The 24,584-nt window shown below is 38.4% G+C and overlaps 1 protein-coding gene across 2 annotated transcripts in view; it reads left to right on the forward strand.

The window, feature by feature from the left end:
- The window catches only part of ADAMTS3 (ADAM metallopeptidase with thrombospondin type 1 motif 3), a 237,137-nt gene that overhangs the window by 209,443 nt on the left and 3,110 nt on the right, over window positions 1-24,584 (forward strand). Inside the window, exons 13-21 of one of the 2 annotated variants that reach the window (XM_084889724.1) lie at window positions 24-199; window positions 1,447-1,580; window positions 3,269-3,392; window positions 5,433-5,516; window positions 8,626-8,789; window positions 13,764-13,929; window positions 17,303-17,435; window positions 19,250-19,457; window positions 21,066-21,183. In XM_084889724.1, the coding sequence (XP_084745850.1) occupies window positions 24-199; window positions 1,447-1,580; window positions 3,269-3,392; window positions 5,433-5,516; window positions 8,626-8,789; window positions 13,764-13,929; window positions 17,303-17,435; window positions 19,250-19,457; window positions 21,066-21,183 (1,307 nt within the window). Of the gene's footprint in view, window positions 1-23; window positions 200-1,446; window positions 1,581-3,268; window positions 3,393-5,432; window positions 5,517-7,352; window positions 7,434-8,625; window positions 8,790-13,763; window positions 13,930-17,302; window positions 17,436-19,249; window positions 19,458-21,065; window positions 21,184-24,584 lie in introns of both variants that reach the window. The other variant, XM_084889723.1, reaches the window with a different exon arrangement.

Here is a 24,584-nt window from a genome sequence, read left to right on the forward strand (position 1 = left end):
TTTAAATGTTGTATTTTCTTTAGGCCCATCAATGGTGGTCAGGATTGCCCGGGTGTTAATTTTGAGTACCAGCTTTGTAATACAGATGAATGCCCAAAGCGCTTTGAAGACTTCAGAGCACAGCAGTGCCAGCAGCGTAACTCCCACTTTGAATACCAGAACACCAAACACCACTGGATGCCCTATGAACATCCTGACTGTGAGTAGATGCCTGCCCTTTCCCCGCTGGGTGGATGGTTACTCAGAGTTTATGCTTTGTCTATCAATACACCAGTCCCTTGGACTCTTGATCCCTCTGTGGAAACTTAGAAATCTTGGTGCTTGCAAGGGTAAGTCCTTCTGGGTTTCCAAGAATAAGGTTAGCGTCCTTCTTTCTCCAGAGCGGTAAGACTTGTGGAATAGTTCCTGGCAAGTAGCACTACCACCATTGCCTCTGAAAAGACCAGTGGAATGCAGACAAAATGAAAAGCCTGGGGGAGATGTCGAGTTTCCTCATTCAATGGAAATCCCTCTACTAGGAAACACTTTTGGAATTTTGTTACCTGTCCTTTCTGAATAATTAGAGGGAATTACTGTTCTTTTACAGTCGGGTCGGGAGTAAGAAAAAGGCTAGTATTTAATGACAACAAAAACTTCACAACCTTTTTACTTTTTGAAAAACACTTGGAAAACACCAGTTTTCGAAAAAATACACTTGGAAACTCCTTTTAATGTTTCACTTGAATTTTAATGTTCATTTTAAATGTTTAGCATTACCCTTGAATTTTTAGTAACTTATGTTCAAATGGAAACTTCGTACCATATTTTATACTTGGAAGAATAAAAGAAAATAATTACTTGATTATCATGTTATATAGTACACTGCTGAGTTCAGTTTGAAAAACTGTTTTAAAAGAAAGATGCATCCATGTAGAAATTAAAGGTTGCAATGCATTAGGAAGAAATGCATTATTTATTCAATCTATTTTGGTGAAACGAGTCACAGAAATTATATTAAACTTAATTGAGATTATACAAAGGCAAAAGCTGTACTAGGTCATTGGGTTAAATGAAAGAAAAACTCTTTCGGCACTATAAGCACCACTGAAAGAAAGTAAAGTGGTTCTGATTTAAAGCATTTGAAGAGCTGTGGCTAAGTCCAGGATTGCTGCACAGCCTAGTTGGTGAGATAGCTCCAGTTTAGACCTGTTGTCCTTGTGTAGTTACTAATAGAGCCCTTTTTCACTCTAAAGAGTATTCCAGTCTAGATGTTAAATCATATGGTCACCTGGTTGAAATAAATATGTTAAATATGTGTAATTTCTTCTTGTCTTTATTTTATTTATTTATACCTCTTTTTGCTTTCAGGAAATCATGTTGAAACTTTATATTTAAAAAAATAAAATAAACTATACTGTTCAAATATACCACTGTAAATAGTTGATTTAACCCTCCATTCTCATGCAGCCAAGAAAAGATGCCACCTTTACTGTCAATCCAAAGAGACGGGCGACGTTGCCTACATGAAGCAGCTGGTGCATGATGGGACGCGCTGCTCTTACAAAGACCCCTACAGCATATGTGTGCGCGGAGAGTGTGTGGTGAGCTCCCTGCAATGTATTGCAATTCTACTTCTACTGTCTTTCATCTGCATATTCTCAGAATTTTTAAACCATTTCATATGTGGGATATCACATTATGATGTAAATGTATGAATGCTCATTAGCGAAGCTAAGTCTGGGAGAAACTGCACTTAATAAAATCAAACTTTACTCACTGGCCGAATCAAGACGTAAATGTAGTTGTCCCAGTTCCAGGCCAAATCCTTTTCCTAAGTCACTCTGATATCTGTAGGCTGGGAATACAACATGGGAACAATGCCTCTGCTTGGTGTTCTTGACCAGTAGCCATCTGCTGTTAAGGTACACTTAAAAAAAAAATTCAATGCTTCATGAATTTTATATTTTGTTTAAGAGATAATAGAAACTTTCTTCAGGACAAAAATAGCGAAGATGCAAAAACTCATTTTTTTAGCCCCATTAATCTCTTTTTTAAAGGCAGTTTTGTTACTTACTCATGTTCTTATATAGGGAACTATGGTTATTAACTGAACACATCGCTCCTGTTTGATTTCTTTTCACTTCAGAACAACTAGTGTAATATTAATTAATCTTACACGGACAGGTGCCTCATAGTTGATCTAAATTTTCCCTGAAAGTAAAATCTGTGTTTGGTCATCTTTCACCTCCCCCATGTCTCACACATCAATGGGTGTGTGATAATTTTTTCCTCTGGCAATTTCATCTCAGACTTCTGAATGCTGTGGCTTGCCACATGTTCTTATCCTACACTGGTTTACATTAAGGAGCTGCCCCAGCTCAGAAAACTTTCAGTAATTCCCAGTTATATATTAATGTGAAAATGTAAACACTCAAGGCCTTGCACAGCTCTGTGCTTTGCACCAGCTTTCCATTGGTTTAAATATATATATATATATATATATATATATATATATATATGTATGTATATGTGTGTGTGTATGTATATATATATATATGTATATATATATATTTAAACCAATTCAAAATTAGGCATCCAAAGCTAGCCAAAGCTAGAAGAAGCCTATGAATTACAAAAAAGTACTGTTACCCCTAAGAGAGATGTTAGACTTATATACAAAATCTTCTATTTATATCTGTCTAGTAAATAATTGAAAACCATAAAAAAAAACACAAAAAACCTGCATGTGATAAAAATAAATAAATAAATAAGGCTAAATATTGTTCTCTGAACCCATTTTATGTGAACATACAATTTCCATAGCTCTATTCGAATCCCTCCACATTCTTAAAATGTATTTCCACAAACTCGATTCCTTCAGGGTCCTGTGAATGTCTCTACCACTTTGGTCAAGTTTTGTCTTCCATCCCTAGCCAACTTGTAAAGCTTGTACTAATGTACAACTCACTATTTTATTATTCATCTTTATAAACATGAGAGCAACCAGGGAAACTCACCAACTTTCGTCTCCTCGGCATCTACTACATTTGTGCTTAATACAAGTTTGATGACGATTACAACTATATGACTGGGGGAAGTTTATCTGGAGTGCTAGTCATTTGATTGCACAGTAGTTCATTAAAAGACAGGTATTTAAATCAGAGGCAGAATGAAAGTTTGGTGCACGTGGCCTAACTGTGGGCACCTGATTAAACAAAGTCATCGTTCTCTAGGATACTGACCTTGACTTGACACATTAAGATTAGCCATATTTCACTTCTCTCCCCAGAAAGTGGGCTGTGATAAAGAAATTGGTTCTAACAAGGTTGAGGATAAGTGTGGTGTCTGTGGAGGAGATAACTCTCATTGTCGAACTGTGAAGGGGACGTTTACCAGAACTCCCAGGAAACTTGGTAAGATGAGGCCTCTCGTGAATTTAGTATCCTTCTCTGTGATTTGTATATTATGAGAATTCGTTTAAGAATATAGCGTTTTCTCTATAAACATAATAAAACATTAGCTGCTGATTTATTTTTATTCAGATAACCTTTTAAGGAAATATTTTTAAAAACTTTTTATGCTCCAGCATTCATGATAAAAAGTTATCAAATTTTGATAAAGAACAAGTAAAATCACTATTAATTCCAGAGATTAGATAAAATCTGTTTTGTTTAATTTGCTTTTAATAAAATATATTAGATCTAATTGATGCTTATTTTGAACTTTTTATTGCATATAAATTTTTAATCAGAACTTAAAGAAATCACAAAACTTTAGATACAATTTAAAATATTACTGTGTTTCCTCGAAAATAAGACATCCTCCGAAAATAAGACCTAGTGCATGGAAAGATAAGACATCCCCTGAAAATAAGACCTAGCACAACTTTGGGAGAAAAAATTAACATAAGACACTGTCTTATTTTCGGGGAAACAGGGTATATTAGTTTTACTTCTTTTAGTTTAAAAGTGAGTAGGTTTTTCCTATTTCTAAGTCTATAAATCTAGGGTCCATATTTCATGTATTTTTTAAATTTTTATATTAAACAAAATTAAGATACAAATAAAAATAATCTATGGTATAATTGCTTGTGCATGTTAACTTTTGTGCTTATTATATAATTAGTGTCCTGGTCTTAGGCATATGATATGGTAACTTTCACCAGGTGGAATAAAAACACAAAGAATATAAAAAATATTAGTAGTTTCATAATTATCCATTGGGATTTTCATAAAAATGTAGATGCAAGCATTTATTAGTTTATAATAAATTTTTTAGTTTATAATAAATATTATTTTGTTATTCAATAAGTATTTATTAGGCAAATATTTCTGAGAATTTGACATTTAAAAATAAATTTTTTATGGTGCTTCCCTTGAGAAACTTCTCTTATATCATCCAAAACAATACAAAATGATTTGGTGTACTTTGAGTTGTGACTGTAATTTTCCTTTTTAAGAGAAAATAAATTATTTTTTAAAAAGTTGGTCTTCATTCAAATGGAATAATTCTCTTAGTTCTTTTTATTTTCATTATACCTCAGCTATCCAACTCAAGTCAATTCCACACATCCCTGCTTTGCTCTTTAATATACTTAGGGTGGCAGAGCTAGGTGACCTAACTCCAGCGTGTTTTATTAGGCATTCTTTATTCTAATTATTGATGTCTTTGTTATTCCGGTGTGGTAATTTACTATATTTTGTGCTTTGAACATTGTTAAAAAGCAAATATTCCCTTTTTGCTGATTATATTATTTTAATAAAGCAAACAGAATTGGAATGTTATATATAAAATAAATAATGATTTAGTGTAGTAAAATATAATTTTCTCTATCTTATGAAGTGATTTACTGCAGTTATATATTATTTTAGATGTAAAATAATTCATTTTGTTTTCTTTTCAGAGTGGATGAATGTAATGAAAAATTTTAGACTCTTTTATTCTTTATATTGTGTTAATTTGAGCTAGTAATACTTTTTTGCAGACACCTCCAAAATTATGCTAAACCTGTGAATCATGGTCAGAAGAAAAGAAGAAAGCTTTCATCAGGCATACAGATTCAAACTGTTCAAAGATAATCTAACATCCACTTCTTTGCACTAAGGCTGTTAAAGTCATTCAATAGACTAATTAACCTTTTCCAACAGGGAAACATTTAAGCAAGCGGTGCCACACAGAATTCGAGTTGCTGGAAAATGAAATCTGCAAGTATTCACCTTCAAATCACCTATCTCGTTTTTCATTCATGCTCAGTCTTACTTTCATTGACTATTAACAGTTTATTGGCATTAGCTAACTATTGTATAATGCATTTTGACTTCAACATATAAAATTACAGAACATATTTTTAACTTACCTAATAATATATATAAATAGCTTATCATATAGTCAATGAAACAGGAAGACTTTGATAAACATGAAAACCTCCACTAATTAAAGACATTCTATTTAAGGGAAGACCAGAGGCGCCTTCACTTTACCCAAAGGAGCTCGTAATGTTTCTCTTGCTGAAACAAGGGAAGCTAAAAATGTACTGGGTAAGTTGTAGCACACTGCAGAAAGATGGGCATCCATAAACGAAATCAAGCTGTTTTCCTGTCCTTGGCATCTAAAACATGTTACTCGTAGTCATTGCACACTCAGGCAAACATGGTACTTTTCTTGTACTGGACTTTCCTTGGCTCAGGTGCTGAAACCCTGACCCCCAAATTACTATTCCATTAGGTAAAGCCACTAATGAATAATGTGAAAAGTTGGATAAATCTACCTACCCAAAGGTAGATGTTAATTGTCTATGTACAATTGGCAAACATATTTCTTTCCAATTCTGTCAGTAGTTATGTATTTATAACTGAACTAGAAGGCCTATGCACGAAATTCATGCAGGAGCCTTGGCCCCGGCCCACACCCACCTCCTTGGCCAAGGGCCTCCACCCACTGAGGCTTTGTCCAGAAGGAAGGACGTCCAGAAGGACATCCAGTCTAATTAGCATATTATGCTTTTATTATTATACATAATAAAAACTAAAATTGTATTGGATGTTTTGTAATACAAGGTATCAGTTGCATCATCTTCCTCTATTTGTTTACTTTTTGACAGAAATTAGATATTACACTTGATTTATCTAATTGCCCTGCCTATAGTCAATAGAGTTGGGGTCTTAACTCTAAGTGATCTTAAGATAATTATTAGGACATGTGATAATACTAAGAAGGTTTTTTATATATAAAACTAGAGGCCTGATGCATGAAATTTGTGCAAAGGGCTTGGCCCTCACAACCCTAGCTGCTTCGGGCCTCAGGGACCTGGCTTTGTCCAGAAGATCATCAGGAAGCACATCCAAATGGTCGTTATGCTGTTCCGCCATTTGGTCTATTTGCATATTGTGCTTTTATTATTATAAATGGGCTATAATAGGATTGACATATGATTTTAAAACTCAAGGCAGCACATTAAACATATTGAATTTATTATTTTTTCATAAAGAATTCAAGTTGCTAGAAAATGAAATCTGCAAGTATTCACCTTCCAATCGCCTATATCATATCTCATTCTGTAGGAGATTGAGGTTAGGGTCTGCATGTAAAGTCAATGTTTCATATAATTTGCAGACATTTTCCAAACAAATTATTTGGTCAAATTTACAATATATATTTTAAAACATCCCCATTATAAAACTGGTTATAGCTTAAAATTAATTGCTGATCACAAGAAAAATGAAAGCTGCTCACTGATTTTTCTTTTCTTTTCTTTTTTTTCTGATGTATTTTATTTATTATTTTTTTTAAATTGACCACATCTCCATCTCCATCTTACTTGTTAAGATTTCTTACACAATATATATACTGATTTTTCTTTTAAAATTTCTTTAGAACAAGGCAGGATTTTACAGATGAAGATAGCTTATTAATTAAAAGTTTAGTCATCTGTACTCACTGCTTAGACTTTTGAAAAAATTATAGAGGCTGATAAAATATTTTCAGAAGTTCAACTAAATACTCTAAAAATTGGCCTTACTTCAAAAGAGTGGTTTACAAAACTAAAATCATATTAGAGGGACGCAGGAAAGTATAGAATTTGCCTGAATGGTTGACATAATTCACAGGTCAACACAAGATAAATGGCTCATAGTTTAGAAACAAAACCAACTCGTTTCTTCCTCCTTAATTAAAAAAAGGGGGGGACCCCTAATCTCATGCCAGATGTCACACAAGCTACCAGTGCTTTGAAGTTAACTTCTGAAACAGCTTCTTTCAGTTCATGTATGCCCTCTTCTGCGTGCAGGAGCAGTGAGAACGTAATGCTCAGCTAACCAAGGTTGTCGCTTTTGTTTTCTCCTTTGCTTCCTACAAAATTTACTACACATGCAAAGGGTACCTTAAGATGTTTGATATACCCCCTGGTGCCAGACATGTGTTAATCCAAGAAGACGAGGCTTCTCCTCATATTCTTGGTAAGTGTTTCTGTCCACTGGCTCTGCTTTCACATGCATTTAAACATGGAACGGTCAAAGATATACCTATATCTATATCTATCTATCTATCTATCTATCTATCTATCTATTTATCTATGTATATAGATATATAGAAGGCTATAAATATATATATATATATATATATATATATATATAGAGAGAGAGAGAGAGAGAGAGAGAGAGAGAGAGAGAGAGAGATACACACACACACACATATAGATATGCAGGATTCAAGTTATATATAAATGCATTGTTGTGTGATTTTGTTGGTCATTTCTCCCAACTACTCTTCCTTTAAAACAAGAAATATTAAAAAATAGAGATTTAACTTTTGTTGAACCTTGATTGGTTCATTCTTTCATGAAGAAAGAAAAACCATTTGGCACATGTGTACATGTGCATTTTTTGCTCTGCATTAGGGGATAAGAAAACATAAATATGTTAAAATGCATTAAAGTAAGGAATAATATCAGAAAAATTTGCCATATTTATTTTTACAAATTAATTCTGATATTTTGGTTGATGCCATACTGTATGCCTCTCCTTAATTTTATTGCATTTTAAGTTCTTTGACTGAAAAGCAACCACATGTGAATTTTGCTAATCTAATTAAAATTTCCCTACCATCTGCTATGTGTCCAGTTTCTGACTGGTACATGCAGATCCCTTTGCATGGCTGTTAATAATTTCCTAAAGAAGACTCTTTTGAATAACTTGAAAGAGATACACAGTATTCAACAGTAAATAAACCATTATGTTATAATAAGCCATTATATGCTGAACTAACATACATGATTTATATTAATTATTATAGAAGTATCCATTATTTTCAAAGTATTCCCAGGTTCTGAGGAAATGTCTAGGATTGAGTGAGTTTGAAACTGTTAACCTCTTTGATAGTGTTTTCAAATGGGAACATTTCCCAATTTTTATCTTCTATGTAACTTTCTTGCTATGGTTTTTGACTAGTTAGAAATCCTTCTTGGGGATTTTAAATGGCTAATGAAGGAAAGGGGACTCAGATCAGAACTAACACTCAGTTTGTCTTGTTTGATGCCAATAACCGCAGTCTTTGACATATAGAAGGGGAGAGTTAGACTTAGTAGGGGTCATCAAAGCTGCAATATGATAAAATAAAATGTCTGCTGGTTACTCATTTTCCTTCCTTTAGCTATTAAGAACCAGGCTACAGGCCACTATATTTTAAATGGCAAAGGAGAAGAAGCCAAGTCACGGACCTTCATTGATCTTGGTGTGGAATGGGATTATAACATTGAAGATGACATTGAAACTCTTCACACAGATGGACCTCTGCATGATCCTGTTATTGTTTTGGTATGTGGCAGTACAGTACAGTATGTAGTTGATTTAGCTGCAATTTTGTTATTTATTTATCTGAAAACACTTTTATCTTGAACAGCGAATATTTAGTTGCTTGTTTTTTTTATAATTCCATTTACCCAGCCCTCTCCACTCTTTGACAACTTTGCTGTATATTTTATTATATACTTGTACGTACAGCATAAACCCAATAACACAGTATTATGATTTTTGACTTGAGTAATTAAGTACTTGTTAAAGACAAGAAAATATATATTTACCATTTCCAACATTCTTCATTTTTTCTTATATATCTGACTTTCTACCAGATATCATTCACTTTCAATATTAAGAACTTCCCTTAACATTTCTTGTAGTGTGGGTATGAGCACTGGCAAAGAATTCTCTCAACCTTCCATTATCTGAAAATATCTTATTTCATGTTTGTTCTTAAAGGATATGTTTACCAGATACAAACTTGTTGGTTGCTAGTCTTTCTCTTTCAGTGCTTTGAAGATGTTTTTGCATGGAGTTCCAGGAATGTCAGGGCTGATCAAGGTTGTGGCTATGAGGTGGTAATAACATACACAAGCTTTATTGATGACACCTTAGCAGGTTTGCCTATAGGGCCACCATCCAACAGGGGACAGAAGAAAGGGAGCTTCTATGAGAGAAGAGAATGGAGAGGGGCTTTATATAGTGAGGTGATGTCACTCAGCAGCACAGGAGGAGTCTCTGGGTTTGAGCTCTCCCAGGGGCAGCAGCAGCAGCTTGGGTTCCTTAGAGCCCCGTTTTACGTATAGTTAGCCGATGTTGGATGCAGTTTCATATGGGTCTGCAAAGCAAGCGACCTCTAATGGCTAAACACAAACTTGTTTAGGCTACATTTAAAACAACTATATATAAAATTTTGAGTTTGCTGCTAGCAGGCTTTTAAGCTAAAGAGGCTCAGCCTGTGGTGAAGAACTAAACAACCTCAGAGCCAATGTACAGCGGCCATGTTTGACTCATTCATGTAATATCTGTCCTCTAGAATCCATCAATTCTGATGAGAAGGAGCCTCATTTATATTGCTGCTGTATACATGAAGTGTCCATTTTCTCAGGCTACTTTTTAAGATTTTTTTTTCCTTTGTCATTTTGCTTTATTTGTTTAACAGTTTGTTCACGCTTAGTTTGTAACATTCTTTGAATGTATCAGGCTTGGGATTCACCAAGCATCTTGGCTCTGAAAATTGAAGTTTTTCACCAAATTAGGGTTACTTTACCATTATGTGTTCAAGTTTGTTTGCCCCTCAGTCATTTCTCTACTCCTAGGACTCATTTACATATATGATAAACCAGTTGAAATTATTCTAGAAGTCCCTCAGGCTTTGGTCACCCTTGCAGGATCTTTTATTCTCCGTTCTTCAGATTGGAGAATTTCTGTTGAGCTGTATTCAAGCTCACTGACTGTGTCTTATGTGGTCTCCAATCTGTTGTTAAGTTCATTCAGTAAATTTTTCATGTCAGATGGTAGGTGTGCTTTTCTTTTCTAGAATTTCCATCCCTCCTCCCCCTCCAGTCATTTCTGCTTTTCTGCTGAGATTTCTGTATATTTCCACTCATTTTGGTAATTTTCCCTTTAAGTCCTGCGTCTTCATGTTTTCTGCTTCTATGGACTGATTTTTTTAATGAGTTATTTTTCCACTTCAATATTTTTTTATTATACACTGGACATGATAGATGATGAGTTGTAGAGCCTTTGGTTTATGTCATCTTCCTTATTGGAGCTGGGTTTATCCTATCTGGCAGTCAGTTCCCTCTGATCCTAGGGGCCTGGTTTATTTTTAGTTATGGCTGAGCGTTTTCATTTTGATCTTATTTTTATGACTTGGTATTTTGGGCACATTAACACCTGGGGGTTAATGAGGCCTCTGGCTCTAGCTGGATAAGAACTCCCAAGTCTTTTAGCCCAGTCTGACTCTGGGCACCTCTGTCTATTCCCAGGCCTGCAGTGGTAGGTGGTATAGTATCTTGGCCCCAGGCATGCACAGACCAGCCTTCAGTCTGGGACTCATGCATCCTCTGGGCCACCCGTCCATGCAGCCCCCTGTTCTTTAGTGCTCTGCCCTCTAAGTTCCATAGTTTTCTCAGTGAGAATGTGGTCTTGGCTGGAGTTCAGCAACCTGTGCCAGGGGCCAGACCTGGCTCTGTCAGGAAGCCAAGACCTGGCATTTTGCTCTTCTCAAGGGATCATTGTCCTTTGCTATTATTCACTGTCTTCCCCCTTCCCCCAAATTTCCCTCCTATAATTCTGTCCTATTTTATTGCTTTTAATGTCAGGAAGATACCTTTATTACTCCCTCATGGATGAAAGCAGAAGACATCTACTTGATTGGAAAAACAGTGTTGCATTCTGTGTACAAATATTTATGAGACTCTCTATAAAAAATATTGCACTAATCTAAAACCAAATCTTCCCACTCAATCCCAAGGGTTTGTTTTTCCTTTGAAAATTGTTTCCCTTTGGTAAAAGTGCCTGTTCAAATCATTTGCCTATTGCTGAAGTAGTTATTCTTTATGTTGAGTTTTAAGAGTTGTTTATATATTCTTGATATAATAAGTCTTCTGTGAAATAAGTGATTTGCCAAATATTTTCTTCTAGTCTATAAGTTTTTTTTCCTTTCTCTCTGACTTTCCAGAGCAAAACATTATGTTTTAAACTTTTCTGAAATCTTAATGTATCAATTGTTTCTTCTATGGATCAAAATTTTGGTGTTAGCTTCCCCCCTACCCTACCCCTAATCCAAGATCAAAGTGTTTTCTATGTTTTGGTAACAGTTCTGTAGTTTTACATTTCACATTTAGGTTTATGAACCATTTTTAGTTAATTTTTACATATATTTTGTGTGATATTTTAGGTTCTTATTTCGCATACAGATGTCTGTCTTATCAATTGCCCCATAACAAATTAAGCCCAATTTAGTGGCTAAATACTAAGCAACATTCCTTGGCTCCTAGATTCTGTGAATCAGGTATCTGGGAGCAGATGAAATGGCTAGTTCTGACTCAGGGTGTCTCATGAAGTTGCTGTCAGCCATGGCGAAGCACCTCAAGGTTTACCAGCTCAGCCACATGGCTGTTGGAAGGCCTTATCAGGGGTCTTCAAACTACGGCCCGCGGGCCACATGCGGCCCGCAGAGGAGTCTGATCCGGCCCGCCAGGTTTTTTGGGCAGTGAGCGCAGCCGAGGTGTTACAGTAGGAATTAGTAGTACATATAGTCCGGCCCTCCAGCTCTCTGAGGGACCGTGATCTGGCCCCCACTTTAAAAAGTTTGAGGACCCCTGCCTTAGAAGGTTACTCCTAAGCGATTCCTGTGAGGATTGGAGGGCCTGGGATGTTTACCATATGAGCCTATCCATAGGCTGCTTAGGTGTCCTCATCTCATGGCAGCTGGCTTCCACTAGCACAAGTGGTTCAGGGGACAGAGATAGTGGAAGGTGCAACCAAGACAGAATCAGTCTTTGCTAACCTAATCTTGGAAGTGATACCCTGCCGGCATTCTTGTCCAAGCCTTCCAAAGGGTTCAGCAATCTGGAGAAAGGGGCTGCACATAGATTGAAGAAGGAGTCCAAGGACGAAAGATAATTTTGAAAGACATTGGGGGGGTCAGAGGATCTTCAGCTAAAGGAACTGAAGACTACCTCCTTGTCTAGGACCCTTGCTTTTCTTAACACAATTTGTCCTAAGGCAAGGTGGAGATATACACTTCCAAGGGTAAGGTTTCAAAAGGTAGAATTTACAGAAGTATTGTCAGATTTGGGAATAGCCTACAGCTGTTCAGGTATTTGGCCAAAAGGAGGCAATAAAATGCCCTAGCTATCTGGCAATAAGCAGTCCTATTCAGGTTTGGGGGAGATGCTTCTTAGCCGTCCCAGATGATTCAGCCCTCCTGACATGCTGGAACTGGCTTCCGGAAATATTCCTTCTTGTCTGCTGTTGTTTGCTTGCCAGAAGCAAGTCACATGGAAGGGGTGAGGATGTAAGCTCCATGTATTGAGAGGGAAAGTACAAAGGATCAGTGGACAGCATTTGAAGTCACCACAATGTTGAATTGTTCCAGCACCATTTGTTCAAATAAACAAAACAAAAATTGTTATTTTTCAATTAAATTGTCTTTTCATCTAGGTCAAAAATTAATTGTTTAAATGTATGTGGGTTTATTTTTGGACTATCATTTTGTTCCATGGGTTAGATTATTTTATAGCAAGATATATAAAATATTCAAAATCTTGTGAAGTTTGAATGATTGGCAATCAGAGCTCTATTTCACTTTTATGTAACTGCACTGCATTCTTTTCCAGCCACACAGGTGTCCTGCTATTTCACCTCCATGGGGGGTGGCCTCTGGGCTTTGCCCACTGATAGTAATGTGGGCATAGGAATCAATGTGGGCTGGAGAGATAGGAGATTTATAGCTAGTCCAGAGGGCTGTGGACAAGGCAGTGCTTTTATCATCATGATCTTTCTTTCCTTCTCTAAAGGACTGGAACCCCCACGAGGGAGCCTTGAAACATGGGGCTAGGTTCTCTGGGGCTGAAAGCATTAGACATTTGGCTAGAGTGTAAGGGCCAGGGCTTGATTTTTAATGCTTTTTTAAAAACAAAGACTAGAAGGGAGAAAGGAGATATATAACTTAATGAAATGTACAGTGAATCTTACTATAAAATTATTATTTTCATGATAAAAGCTCTTACTCCTCAGGGTATGTATTTTTATATTTTTTATGGTCAAAGTTTTATATATTTAAGGTTTTGTGGTTTGTTTGTTTTTTCTTAAACAGAGCACATTTGTACCTTAGTTGATTAAAATAAAAACATGTTTTTAGAAACAACTTGAAGGTCTTCCAGTTTCAATAAGAGCAATATTATGAAATATTTATAATTTTGTATTCCTAATTTACAACTCTCAGGTGATTTACATATATCTGTTTCCTGTGTGCGTTAGATTATACCTCAGGAGAATGACACCCGCTCTAGCCTCACATATAAGTACATCATCCATGAAGACTCTGCACCTACAATCAACAACAACAATGTCATCCAGGAAGAATTAGACACTTTTGAGTGGGCTTTAAAGAGCTGGTCTCAGTGCTCCAAACCCTGTGGTGGAGGTAACAGTTGACACATGTATATTTTTACTAAGCAATTCATATTAAGCCAATCTGCTTGCTTCTGCCTTAAGGATTATCTCTAATAGAGGCCATAATCTGAGAATGCCCTACAGAGCTCAGAGCTAAAAGATAAATACAACGCATTTTTACCGAAATTTCAGAATCTACAAAGGGTAGGATTCCATTCATAAATGTAGACCTTAAATCCTCTTTCCCTTTCCCCTGAGTTCTTTCAGTCTCCTGTTATGTAGGGTTTACTTTATTCTTCCCAAACTCTCCCAAATTCAGTGTCCTTCAGTGCTCACCTTCTGCACTTTTACTTTCCATACCTATGTGTTTCTTTTCTATCTAGTGTTAACAGTAAAAGAGCTATTAGTTGTATTATGTACCAGGTACAGCTTTAAATACTTTACATATTAATGCATGAAGACTCATATGCTGCTGTGAAGTCACTTCTATTATTTGTCTGTTGTATTAATGGAGAAACTGAAGCACAGGGAAGATAAATAATCCATAAGGTCAAACCCAGGAGGTCTGGCTTCTGAGTACGTACTCTTACTACATTATGCTGCCTCTCTGCCCTCCCTAACATAAACCCATTAAGCTGTTCTCATAGGTTCTCCATTTCCCCCATTATCCATTCCTCTTGTTCCCAACAGCAGTGCTCCAGAATCAGGCTGGCCAAGAAAGAATTCTCCCAACAAGAGAAGGCCAGGACCTCTCATAATAATGGCACTGACTAATTGAAAACAAAAGATTAATAAATAATTTATTTGATTTTAAATTCAAGAATACATTTCTAAAGTGTTTTTTTTGGGGGGGGGGCAGGGAGTAGGCATAAAGTGTTTTAGTTACTTATGTAAAACAGCACTTTATTCATTATACGAAGTTTATTTAATTTGGATCTTCCCTCCTGCTGCACCCTCAAGCACTGACTTGGTCACAAGATTTGTCATATATACCTTTTTAACATCTCCCACATCTATTCCTTCCTCGTGGGCTTCCTTCACAATTTTGGAAGAGAAGATAGTTGCAAAAGTCTCTTAGAGGACTGACTTTTGATTTTCTTCTCTTCCTTTATTTACAGGTAATCTTTCTTGAATGAATGAGTGAATGCATTAATGAATTAATGTGTAGAATTATATTATTTCCTTGATTCAAATCCTTTAGTCTCTTAATGCACTGCCCTGAAATACAATATAACTTATGTACTATTCTTGCCAAAAGTGAATAACCTGAATCTGACCATTAGGAACTATTAAATAAATCCAAATTGTGGGGCATTTTACAAAACAACTGGCCTGTACACCTCAAATATTTTAAAGATAAAGAGTCTCAAAGACTGTTACTGATTAATTCCATGACAACTAAATATCCTTGACTCAAAAAACATTGCAACACAGAGCATTGTAAGAACAATTGAAAATTTTGGAGTATGGTCAATATATTCTCTCTCTCTCTCTCTCTTTCTCTCTCTCTCTCTCTCTCTCTCTCTCTCTCTCTCTCTCTCTATATATATATATATATATATATATATATATATATATATATATATGAAGATAGCAACCAGAACACTGGAACCAGAATGACATGTCACTGTGACATCCACTGTGACCAGCAAACCAGCCCAGTTGAGGAGTGGTCGGCCAACCTCCCATGGTCCCTTCCTCCCACCTGGGTCTGCCCCTGATTGGCCACTCCCACCCCAATTGAGGGCCAGGCACTGACCAACCCTTCCCCACCACAGCTCCTCACCCAGCCAGCTCCTCCCCCAATCAGCCTGCCCCACCCTGATGGGCCCACAGCCCCTTCTCCTGGCTGGCCCAACCCCTGATGGGCTCCCACCACTCCAATTAACCCACAGCTCCTCCCCCTGCCTGGCCCCATCCCAGATAGGTCCCGCCATCCCCAATCAGTTCCATCACCCTGATTGGCTTGCGGCCACTCCCCCAGCCAGGTACACCCCTGATTGGCCCCCCACACACCATTCAGGTGTGGGGCTGGCTGGCCCCCTGCCCACACCCCCCCTCCCACCCCTATCATGGGCAGGGCCCTCTAGCCAAAACACCTGTGGCCCCTCCCCTCAGCTGGCCCAGCCCTGATTGGGGCCCCGATTAAAGCCAGCTGGCCAACCTCCTGCCATCTACCCAGCCAGACCCCACATGTGCACGAATTCATGCACCGCACCTCTAATCTATATATATATATAAGCCTATGTGACCATTATGACTGGTTGCTATGACACACACTGACCACCAGGGACAGACACTCAATGCAGGAGCTTCCCCCTGGTGGTGAGTTTGCTCCCACAACCAACCTTCAGGGGCCTGCCAACCTCCTGCAGTCCTTCCTCCCAGCTGGCCGGCCCCAATTGGCCTGATTGGGACTGGGCCCAATGGCCCCAATCAGCCACAATCACCTGCCAGGCCAAAGGACCCCATCTGTGCATGAATTCATGCACCGGGCCTCTAGTTATATAATAATATTAGATTTGCATTAAATATCCTAACTTTAGGAATTATAGTGTGGTTATGTAAGAAACTGTGCTTACTCCCAAATGGTTCGGCAGAATTTTACATATGTGTTACATAATAATTATATATGTTAATATATGTATATATCTCAAATGCATATAGCATGACATGGTAACACAAGGTTAATCTAAATGCAAGGTATACAAATGTTTATTATGCTTTCCTTACAACTTTCTTTAGGTTTAAAATTTTCAAAATAAAAAATTATTTACAAATTTGGAAGTTATTGGTTGAAGAGACCTTTAATAATTCCTTGTGACCTTCAAAATAAAATCCAACACTTGTCTAGCAGTCAAGGCTTTTACATGGAGCCTTTCCTATCTCCTACCCACTTCACACATGAAACTTCAGACATTCAAAGAGACCTGCAGTTTTCTATAGGTCATTTCCTTTGCTTGGAGGGATATTCTGCTTTATCCCCTTTATGCAATACTGTTTGAACTTCAAGATTCTACTAAAGGAAGTGCTGATCATATAAGAAGGGTTCCCTCTCCTTCTCCAGCTAAGTTAGAGACTTCCCCTTCTGTGTTGCTTTGGTGCCCCCTACAGTCCATTATGGACATAATTTCAAAAAGCCTAGGTCACAGGTTATTGTCACAGTGGTTTTCAAACTTGTCCTTAATAATAGAGTCTCTATATCCAGGGTTCAGTTTATTAGCAAATGTATGGTTACTATTTAATAATTTATAATATTTGTTAAATGTAGGCTCTGAAAAGAAGTTTAATTTATTTCTGGATCTTCAACAACTAGAAAAATGGCTGGTTTATTATATGCATTCAATAAATATTTGTTGAATGAATAAGTGATTAAATACAAAGAAAGGTATCTCCTTTCTCAGGTTTCCAGTACACTAAATACGGATGCCGTAGGAAAAGTGACAATAAAATGGTTCATCGAAGCTTCTGTGAAGTCAACAAAAAGCCGAAACCTATTAGAAGAATGTGCAATATTCAAGAGTGTACACATCCACTGTAAGCATTTATTTTAACTATCATACCCTGAGGACAAAATAATATGGATTTAAATGTCTTTAGCACTTTTTAATTTTAGTCATCGCTAATACATTATCTGGTTTAAATAGTCCCAGGAATTATTTGAAGCTGTGGTTCCCTGCTCTCTACCATATTCCTTCTTCTCAAAAATATATTTTTATATTTGGTAAAAATAATAAGTATAGGAAGCTAGGGTGATCTCATCATTCCATATGTGGGTTTTTACATAACACCATGTATTCACTGTGGTTTCTTTCTATATTGTCCCTTGACTGTATCCATGAGTTAAAAGTGATTTACCTTCTACAGAAGAAAAAAAAAAAAGTTTTCCGCTGGGTTACAAGAGGAGCAGTCACCAGTGAAGTAAAACATTATGAGGCCTGCCCAAGCCAGTTTGGCTCAGGGGCTAGAGCATCAACCTGCGGACTGAAGGGTCACAGTTTGATTCTGGTCAAGGGAACATGCCTGGGTTGTGGCTCGATCCCCAGTAGGGGATGTGCAGGAGGCAACCAATCAATGATTCTCTCTCATCATTGATATTTCTATCTCTCCCTCTCTGCTGCTGCTGACTTAAACTTCATTCTTCTTATGTCAGCTAACTACTCTCTAGGTTCCAAAATTATCTTGTGGTGCCTTCTTTTCAAATTTTTTTCTTTTGGCCTTTGTGCCATTTTTCTCATTTGTTGTCATTCTAGGAGTTTCAACATGGAATAAGGTAACCATATTGTCTCTGATATTAAGTGTATGTTTCTCAAGTAATTCCCATCTTCAAATGAGAGTCACTACCAAGGCCTTCAAAATGACTTGCCAGAATACATGGCACTGCCTGTTTGAAGAGCTAGAGCTATCTAAAGCTGTTAATACCAAAGACTGAAAGGTTTTAGCATGGTTGTATATATGGAAAGAACAAAAATAGCAGAGGAAAAGTAACTTTAGAAAGTAACTTTAAATAGTATGCCTCAACTACATTCTGACAGGTTGTTTAAGCAGATGGAATCGGCAGTCAGTCCTTGGGAACCTGGTAATCACATGTAACGGAGAACTGCCTGCAGAATTGTATACACGGCTGATTTGGAGAGTACTGCGGGCATTGACATTGACACTAGAATTTGGAAATGTCCCATGGGAAATCTTTTTGAAAAGATTTTGGAAATATTTCTTTCAGGTGCATTCAAGCCCTGGATGGCCACTACCTTTACATTTTGTCAGACCCATTGAGGGCCAACATGAAGAACTGAATTTCCCAAACAAAATAGACATGTCAGGCAACCTTCATGGCAATGGTTGTAGAAGTAAAAGTCATCTCAGAAAATGAAAATGAATTAGTTCATGGTTTCATGGAAAAAGCAGCAGCAGCCCAATAAATTTGTGTTAGCAAGCATAGGATGGATTCCTTTCTTTATAATTTCCTTTCAGATCTTTAATGCCATTAGGCAGTATGGCTGAGAGTGAGCTGGTATTATTTTGTAAGCTGCCATCATTTCAGAAACCTTCTGTTGGTCATCCTTTAGAAATGGAGAAAGTTTCCGAATCATTGGGAGGCAGAAAAATCCTAAGCCATTCAAAAATAGAAGTGTCAGGCCTATCACTGTTAGAAAGTTCTAAAACCTTTTTAATTGTTTGATGCATCCCTTTCTCTGAAAGTGCTTCCTCTATTACGGTGGGCCCCGCTGGGTTGCACGTCATAGGACCGTGGGCCCCGCTGGGAGAGCAGGAGAGTCTAGGCTTGCAGGGCAGGAAGGTGCACATTCAACACCCCCGTGACCGTGTTCGCTTCACCCCTACCCCGACAGCTGGATAGCGGAAGAGTGGGAGCATTGCACCAAAACCTGTGGGAGTTCCGGCTACCAGCTTCGCACCGTGCGCTGCCTTCAGCCCCTCCATGACGGCACCAACCGCTCTGTGCACAGCAAGTACTGTGTGGGAGACCGCCCCGAGGGCCGCCGGCCTTGTAACAGAGTGCCCTGCCCGGCCCAATGGAAAACCGGGCCCTGGAGTGAGGTGGGTGTGTGAGCTCTGCCTGCGCGCGCGTATGAGATAAAATAGGAAGCTTGTTTTCATCTGGCTTCAATATCAGGCAGGCCTTGTGTGAATTGAGAAACTTGCATATTCTAAAATCATTAAGCACCTGGAGGTGTTTGAAAATTTAATATTTGAATGCAGTGGTTGCATTTAAGATTAGTTGGTCGAGGCAAACCATGTTTGGGTGTTCTGTGACAGAGAGGAGTCTAAAGGTGACTGATCTTCTGTTTAATATATTTGTTGACTTCATCATTCCTATGGGTTAATTCCAAACCCCTGACACCAAATGCAGGCCCCTGCCCCATTTGGCACCACACTAACAATCCTTTTTTTTTTTTTTTTAATGAGGTGTAATTAACACATTATATTAGTTCCAGATGTACAATGTAAGGATTAGATATCTGTATATATTGCAAAATGATCACCATTAAAAGTCCTACACTGACTCTTCTTATTTGTTCTTTATTCAAACTCTTTGACCCATTTTGAGTAAAATTCTCACTGTTCCAGAGACACCGTTCTGGGTAGAGCCTCCTACCTTTTGAAGGTTGGCCCTTCCCTCTCCTCCTATCTGCCCATCTTCCTCTCATCTACCAAGGCTCATCTCCATGGCAACCTTAGAGATATTTCTCCCAAAGCCCTTCCTTTGCACCCGAAGGCGTGTTGTTCATGGCGGACTGCTCTAACTCCTGCCCTTGAGTCTGGGCTCACTGCTAACCCACCCACTTCTCAAGAACTGTGTGCCCTGCCTCCCCGGTAGCCAGCCGGTGCCTATGAAAATGATGTTGGTTTGGTGACTGGCTGACTCAATGTTGGGGTGCCTGAATTAACATCTTTGATATTTATAAAAAATCAAAATGCGGGGTCATAGGAAAAGAGCTTATAGAGGGAAATGGCATCAAAAGGCAGCTAGAGAGTGAAGGAGGAAGTAGAGAGCAGCCCCTAGAAAGAAGGACAGGAAGTGAAGGTCACTCGGACAGACCATAAAGATAACTAACTCGTTCTTTGTCCCTCAGAGTCCTGGAATGAGGACCCTTTTTCTATAGCTCCTGTCTAGAACAATAGATGTTTCTGAGCATAGTTTTAGACATGAACTTATGGGAATAGAGCAATTGTGGTTTTAAAGATATTGAATTAACCAAGGTAGTATGTCAAGAAGTGTTGCCATCTGTAAGGAGGGTGAGAAAATATGAAGTTCCCTGAAAACAGGCACCACTACCATTTTAAGAACTACACGGCTAGTAACATTACAATGCTAATCGTTCGCTCTTAGCACATGCTTATTACATGCCAGGCCTAATCTTTACATGCCTTGTCTCCTTTGCCTTCATTTAGTTCCACACCAATCCTATGAGGCAAGTATTATTATCCCAGCTTTCAGAGGAAAAGCCACGTGCCCAGGCTGGTAAATGATGGAGCCCCAGAGTATAAGCCTAGGATTATCTGTCTCCAAATCGCTGTGTAGCACCGCCTCCATAGAGAAGGAACTCTAGGGTGTGCATGTGTGTATGCGTGAGAGTGCGGGGACAGGAGGAAGGACGGTCTTGGTGCGATAACCGTCTATAATGGCAGCCTTTGTCTCTGTAGTGCTCCGTGACCTGCGGTGAAGGGACGGAGGTGAGGCAGGTGCTCTGCAGGGCCGGAGACCACTGCGACGGGGACAAGCCCGAGGCCGCCAGAGCCTGTCAGCTGCCTCCCTGTAACGGTAGGTGTGACACTAACTGCTTTCACTGCTCCGACAATGGTTTCTAAGCACCAACAAGCAGAATGTCCTTTCAGAAAGCTCTGGAATTTCCATTTGCTTATCAGAAAATGACCCAAGGTAGACAGTCTTAAAAAATTAGCCTAATACTGTGCTTAAGAATTCCAACCAGGGAATTGTCCTAACCACTGCCGTACTGGGGTCAGGGCTGTGTCCCGTACATGTAGCATCTGTCACTGTGTGTTTCTAGAAGAGCTTATTTTCTTTGATTTTCTTTATAACCTCCTATCATTGTAAAAGCGTCATGTTGTGGGAGGTTCTGAAATGTTTTACTAAAGTTATTCAGTATAGACATGATAAATGCCATTTAAAAAGCCATTTCTAATATCCATCCACCTCCATGCACTCCTCGAGAGTGAGTTCCAAATAAACACCATTCACATGCAGAAACCTGCCAGACCTGCTCTCTTGCTGGATTGCAAAAGCAGGGTCAGTTTTATTTAAAAAATAGACAGTGCTTTGCTGCTGAGAAACAGATAAAATACATATTGGATGGTTCCAGTTTCTGTCTCCTTTTCTGTGCTGTCTCCGTCCTCTCTGCATGTTCTCCTGTGTCCCTTCTTCCTCTACATACCTTCCCTTCTCACCCTCTCTCTCCACTTCCCATCTCTTCCTCAGGTCTTCCATACTCTCCTTTGTCTTTCTCCCCGAGCCTTTCTCTACCATGTATGTGTGCCTGTCTCTTCCCAGTCCCATACATTCTCTCCCTTCTGTCCTCTCTTTACCCTCCCTCCATCACAAGCTTTCTCTTAAATGCAATTCTACTAAGTCTGTGCCTAATTACAACTGTAGCCGCAGCACAGATCTACTAGTGAGACTTGGGACTAAAGAAATTGCCTTTAGCCCTGACTGGTTTGGCTCAGTGGATAGAGTGTCAGCCTGTGGACTGAAAGGTCCCAGGTTTGGTTCCTGTAAAGGGCATGTACCTTGGTTGCAGACACATCCCCAGAGGGAGGTGTGTGTGGGGGGAGGGAGTAGATGGATATTACTCTCTCATCGATGTTTCTAACTATCCTTTTCCCTTCCCCTCTGAAAAAAAATCAATAAAACATATTTTTTTTTAAAGTTGCCTTTCTAATGGTCTGCAACATCATAAGTAAGACATTGATTGAATACTGATATGTGCTAAATGATTTATTTTTTCAAGATAATTTGCAAAGCACTATTTTATCAAATGTTTTTTGTTTTTTTTTGAGGAAATTTATTACACAGTTTCATTTGAAATGTGTAGTGGTATGAACAAGAATGACCATAAGGGGGAGACAAAGAACTTGAATTTCATCATTTTCCTCTGGAAAGTATATTTGAAAGTTCAAAAACACAACATCAGGTCCAGAAGAACACACTTTACTCAGAAGCTATAAAGTTTAGTTGCTCTAATATTTTATTTTTATGTAGGCATTATCTCCAGGAGGCTAAACACTTTGTGAGTAAGCTTTACTGATGTTAATAGAGCTATATGTTTCTAGAAATATGCCTAATTATCAGCAAGAATATACTTGATTCTCTTCCTTTTTAGCTAAAAGAAAATGTTTTTGTTACAAAACTGGGGTGCTGATGGGAGGACATAACAATGTTATGTTAGTGATTCCACATCCTTTCAGCTTTTCTCTTGCTCTGAAATGTAGAATTCTAAAGGGTCACATATTTCTACCATATATCAATGGAGTAACACTTCCTATTAGAGACTCAAGCTGCAATTAGAATCAAATGGTCTTTTGAGACCTTGTATAAAACATTTTTTTCTGGACTTCTTAGGATGATCTGGGCATGGAGTGGGAAGGCTAAACAAGTTCTCTTAATTTTAGTAATTTTGTCATATGAACCCTTTTCTAAGCCTTGTTTTGCTTGTACTATTTGTGGTTGTCATTAAGCCCTTCCCATCTATCCCAAGGCAAATTATCCATGAAATTATCCTAAGACAAATTACCCATGAAATTAATGTATCCCTTTACTCTTATTTTCCCCCAGAATATCTCTGTCTTTTCCCTCTTCCATATAGAGGCATATTCTGGCCATAATTAGACCCAGGCAGTGTACCTGTCCCTGCAATGCTAAGCTGCTCACACTTAGACACAGAAGACCCTTATATGATCTCCTGCTTTAACTCAAAGAGAATAGAGTGCTTTGAACTGGGCCACATAGTTTATTTACTTATTTATTTTTAATGAAGGAGCTTGAGTTTTAATATTTTTTATTGATTTTACAGAGAGGAAGGGAGAGGGAGAGAGAGTTAGAAACATCGATGAGAGAGAAACATCCATCAACTGCCTCCTGCATGCCCCCTATTGGGGATGTGCCCACAACCAAAGTACATGCCCTTGACCGGAATCAAACCTGGGACCCCTCAGTCCACAGGCCAATGCTCTATCCACTGAGCTAAACAGGCTAGGGCTGGGCCACATAATTAAGAAGGTTTCAAAAGAGTTGGAGCCAGAATGAGAGTGATGGGGGTCAGGAGTCAGTGGGAAATGGGTACATGGTTAGATAAGGTCCATTATCCTAGGGCCTAAAGGCTTAATTACACAGGAAGAAGAAATTACCTTCCTTATCCTATATAATTAAAGTCTAATATGCTAAGTGTCCAGTCGTCCATTCAACCAGTCAAAGCATAATATGCTAATGATATGCTAAGGCCGCTCAACCACTTGCTATGACATGCACTGACCACTGGGGGCAGATGCTCCAACTGGTAGGTTAGCTTGCTGCTGGGGTCCAGCCATTAGGGACTGAACAAGATGGACTGGACATGCCCTGGAGCCCACCCATGATCCCTCCCCAGCTGGCCAACCTCCCACACCCCGATCGTGCACTGGTGGGCTCCCTCAGCCTGGCCTGCACCCTCTCGCAATCTGGGATGCCTTGTGGGATATCAGAAAGCCGGTTCTGGCTCGGTCCCACAGGCCAGGCCGAGGTGCATAAATTTGTGCACAGGGCCTCTAATTTTAAGATAATAGAAAAAGTCATTTAGAAAAAGTCATTTAGATATGATGAGGAATTGATTCTCAGACATTCACAACATAATTAGAAGATTACTTTAACTAATAGAAAATACTAGTACTCAAAGATCATACTATATGGTAGATTGTAAATGTCAGGCAAATATAAGTCATTCCACAGTTTGGGACGTGGACATGGTTCTGTAACTCCAATCGGTAAGTAATTTATCATTTGTAATACATAATAAGTAAGTGTATTTTTAACCCTCCTATTGGCCTTGCCAACTGATGCTTCTTTTGTTCTTTTTCACACTCCAGAACAAAGATTCTTTGACAGGTATATGTCAAGGTTCCTTACTTAGTAATATAATATTAGCCAATAATACATCTAATTAAAATGTTATC

The sequence above is a fragment of the Pipistrellus hanaki genome, assembly GCF_964339955.1.
Source record: "Pipistrellus hanaki genome assembly, chromosome: 1".
In the NCBI taxonomy this organism is placed as follows: Eukaryota; Metazoa; Chordata; class Mammalia; order Chiroptera; family Vespertilionidae; genus Pipistrellus; species Pipistrellus hanaki.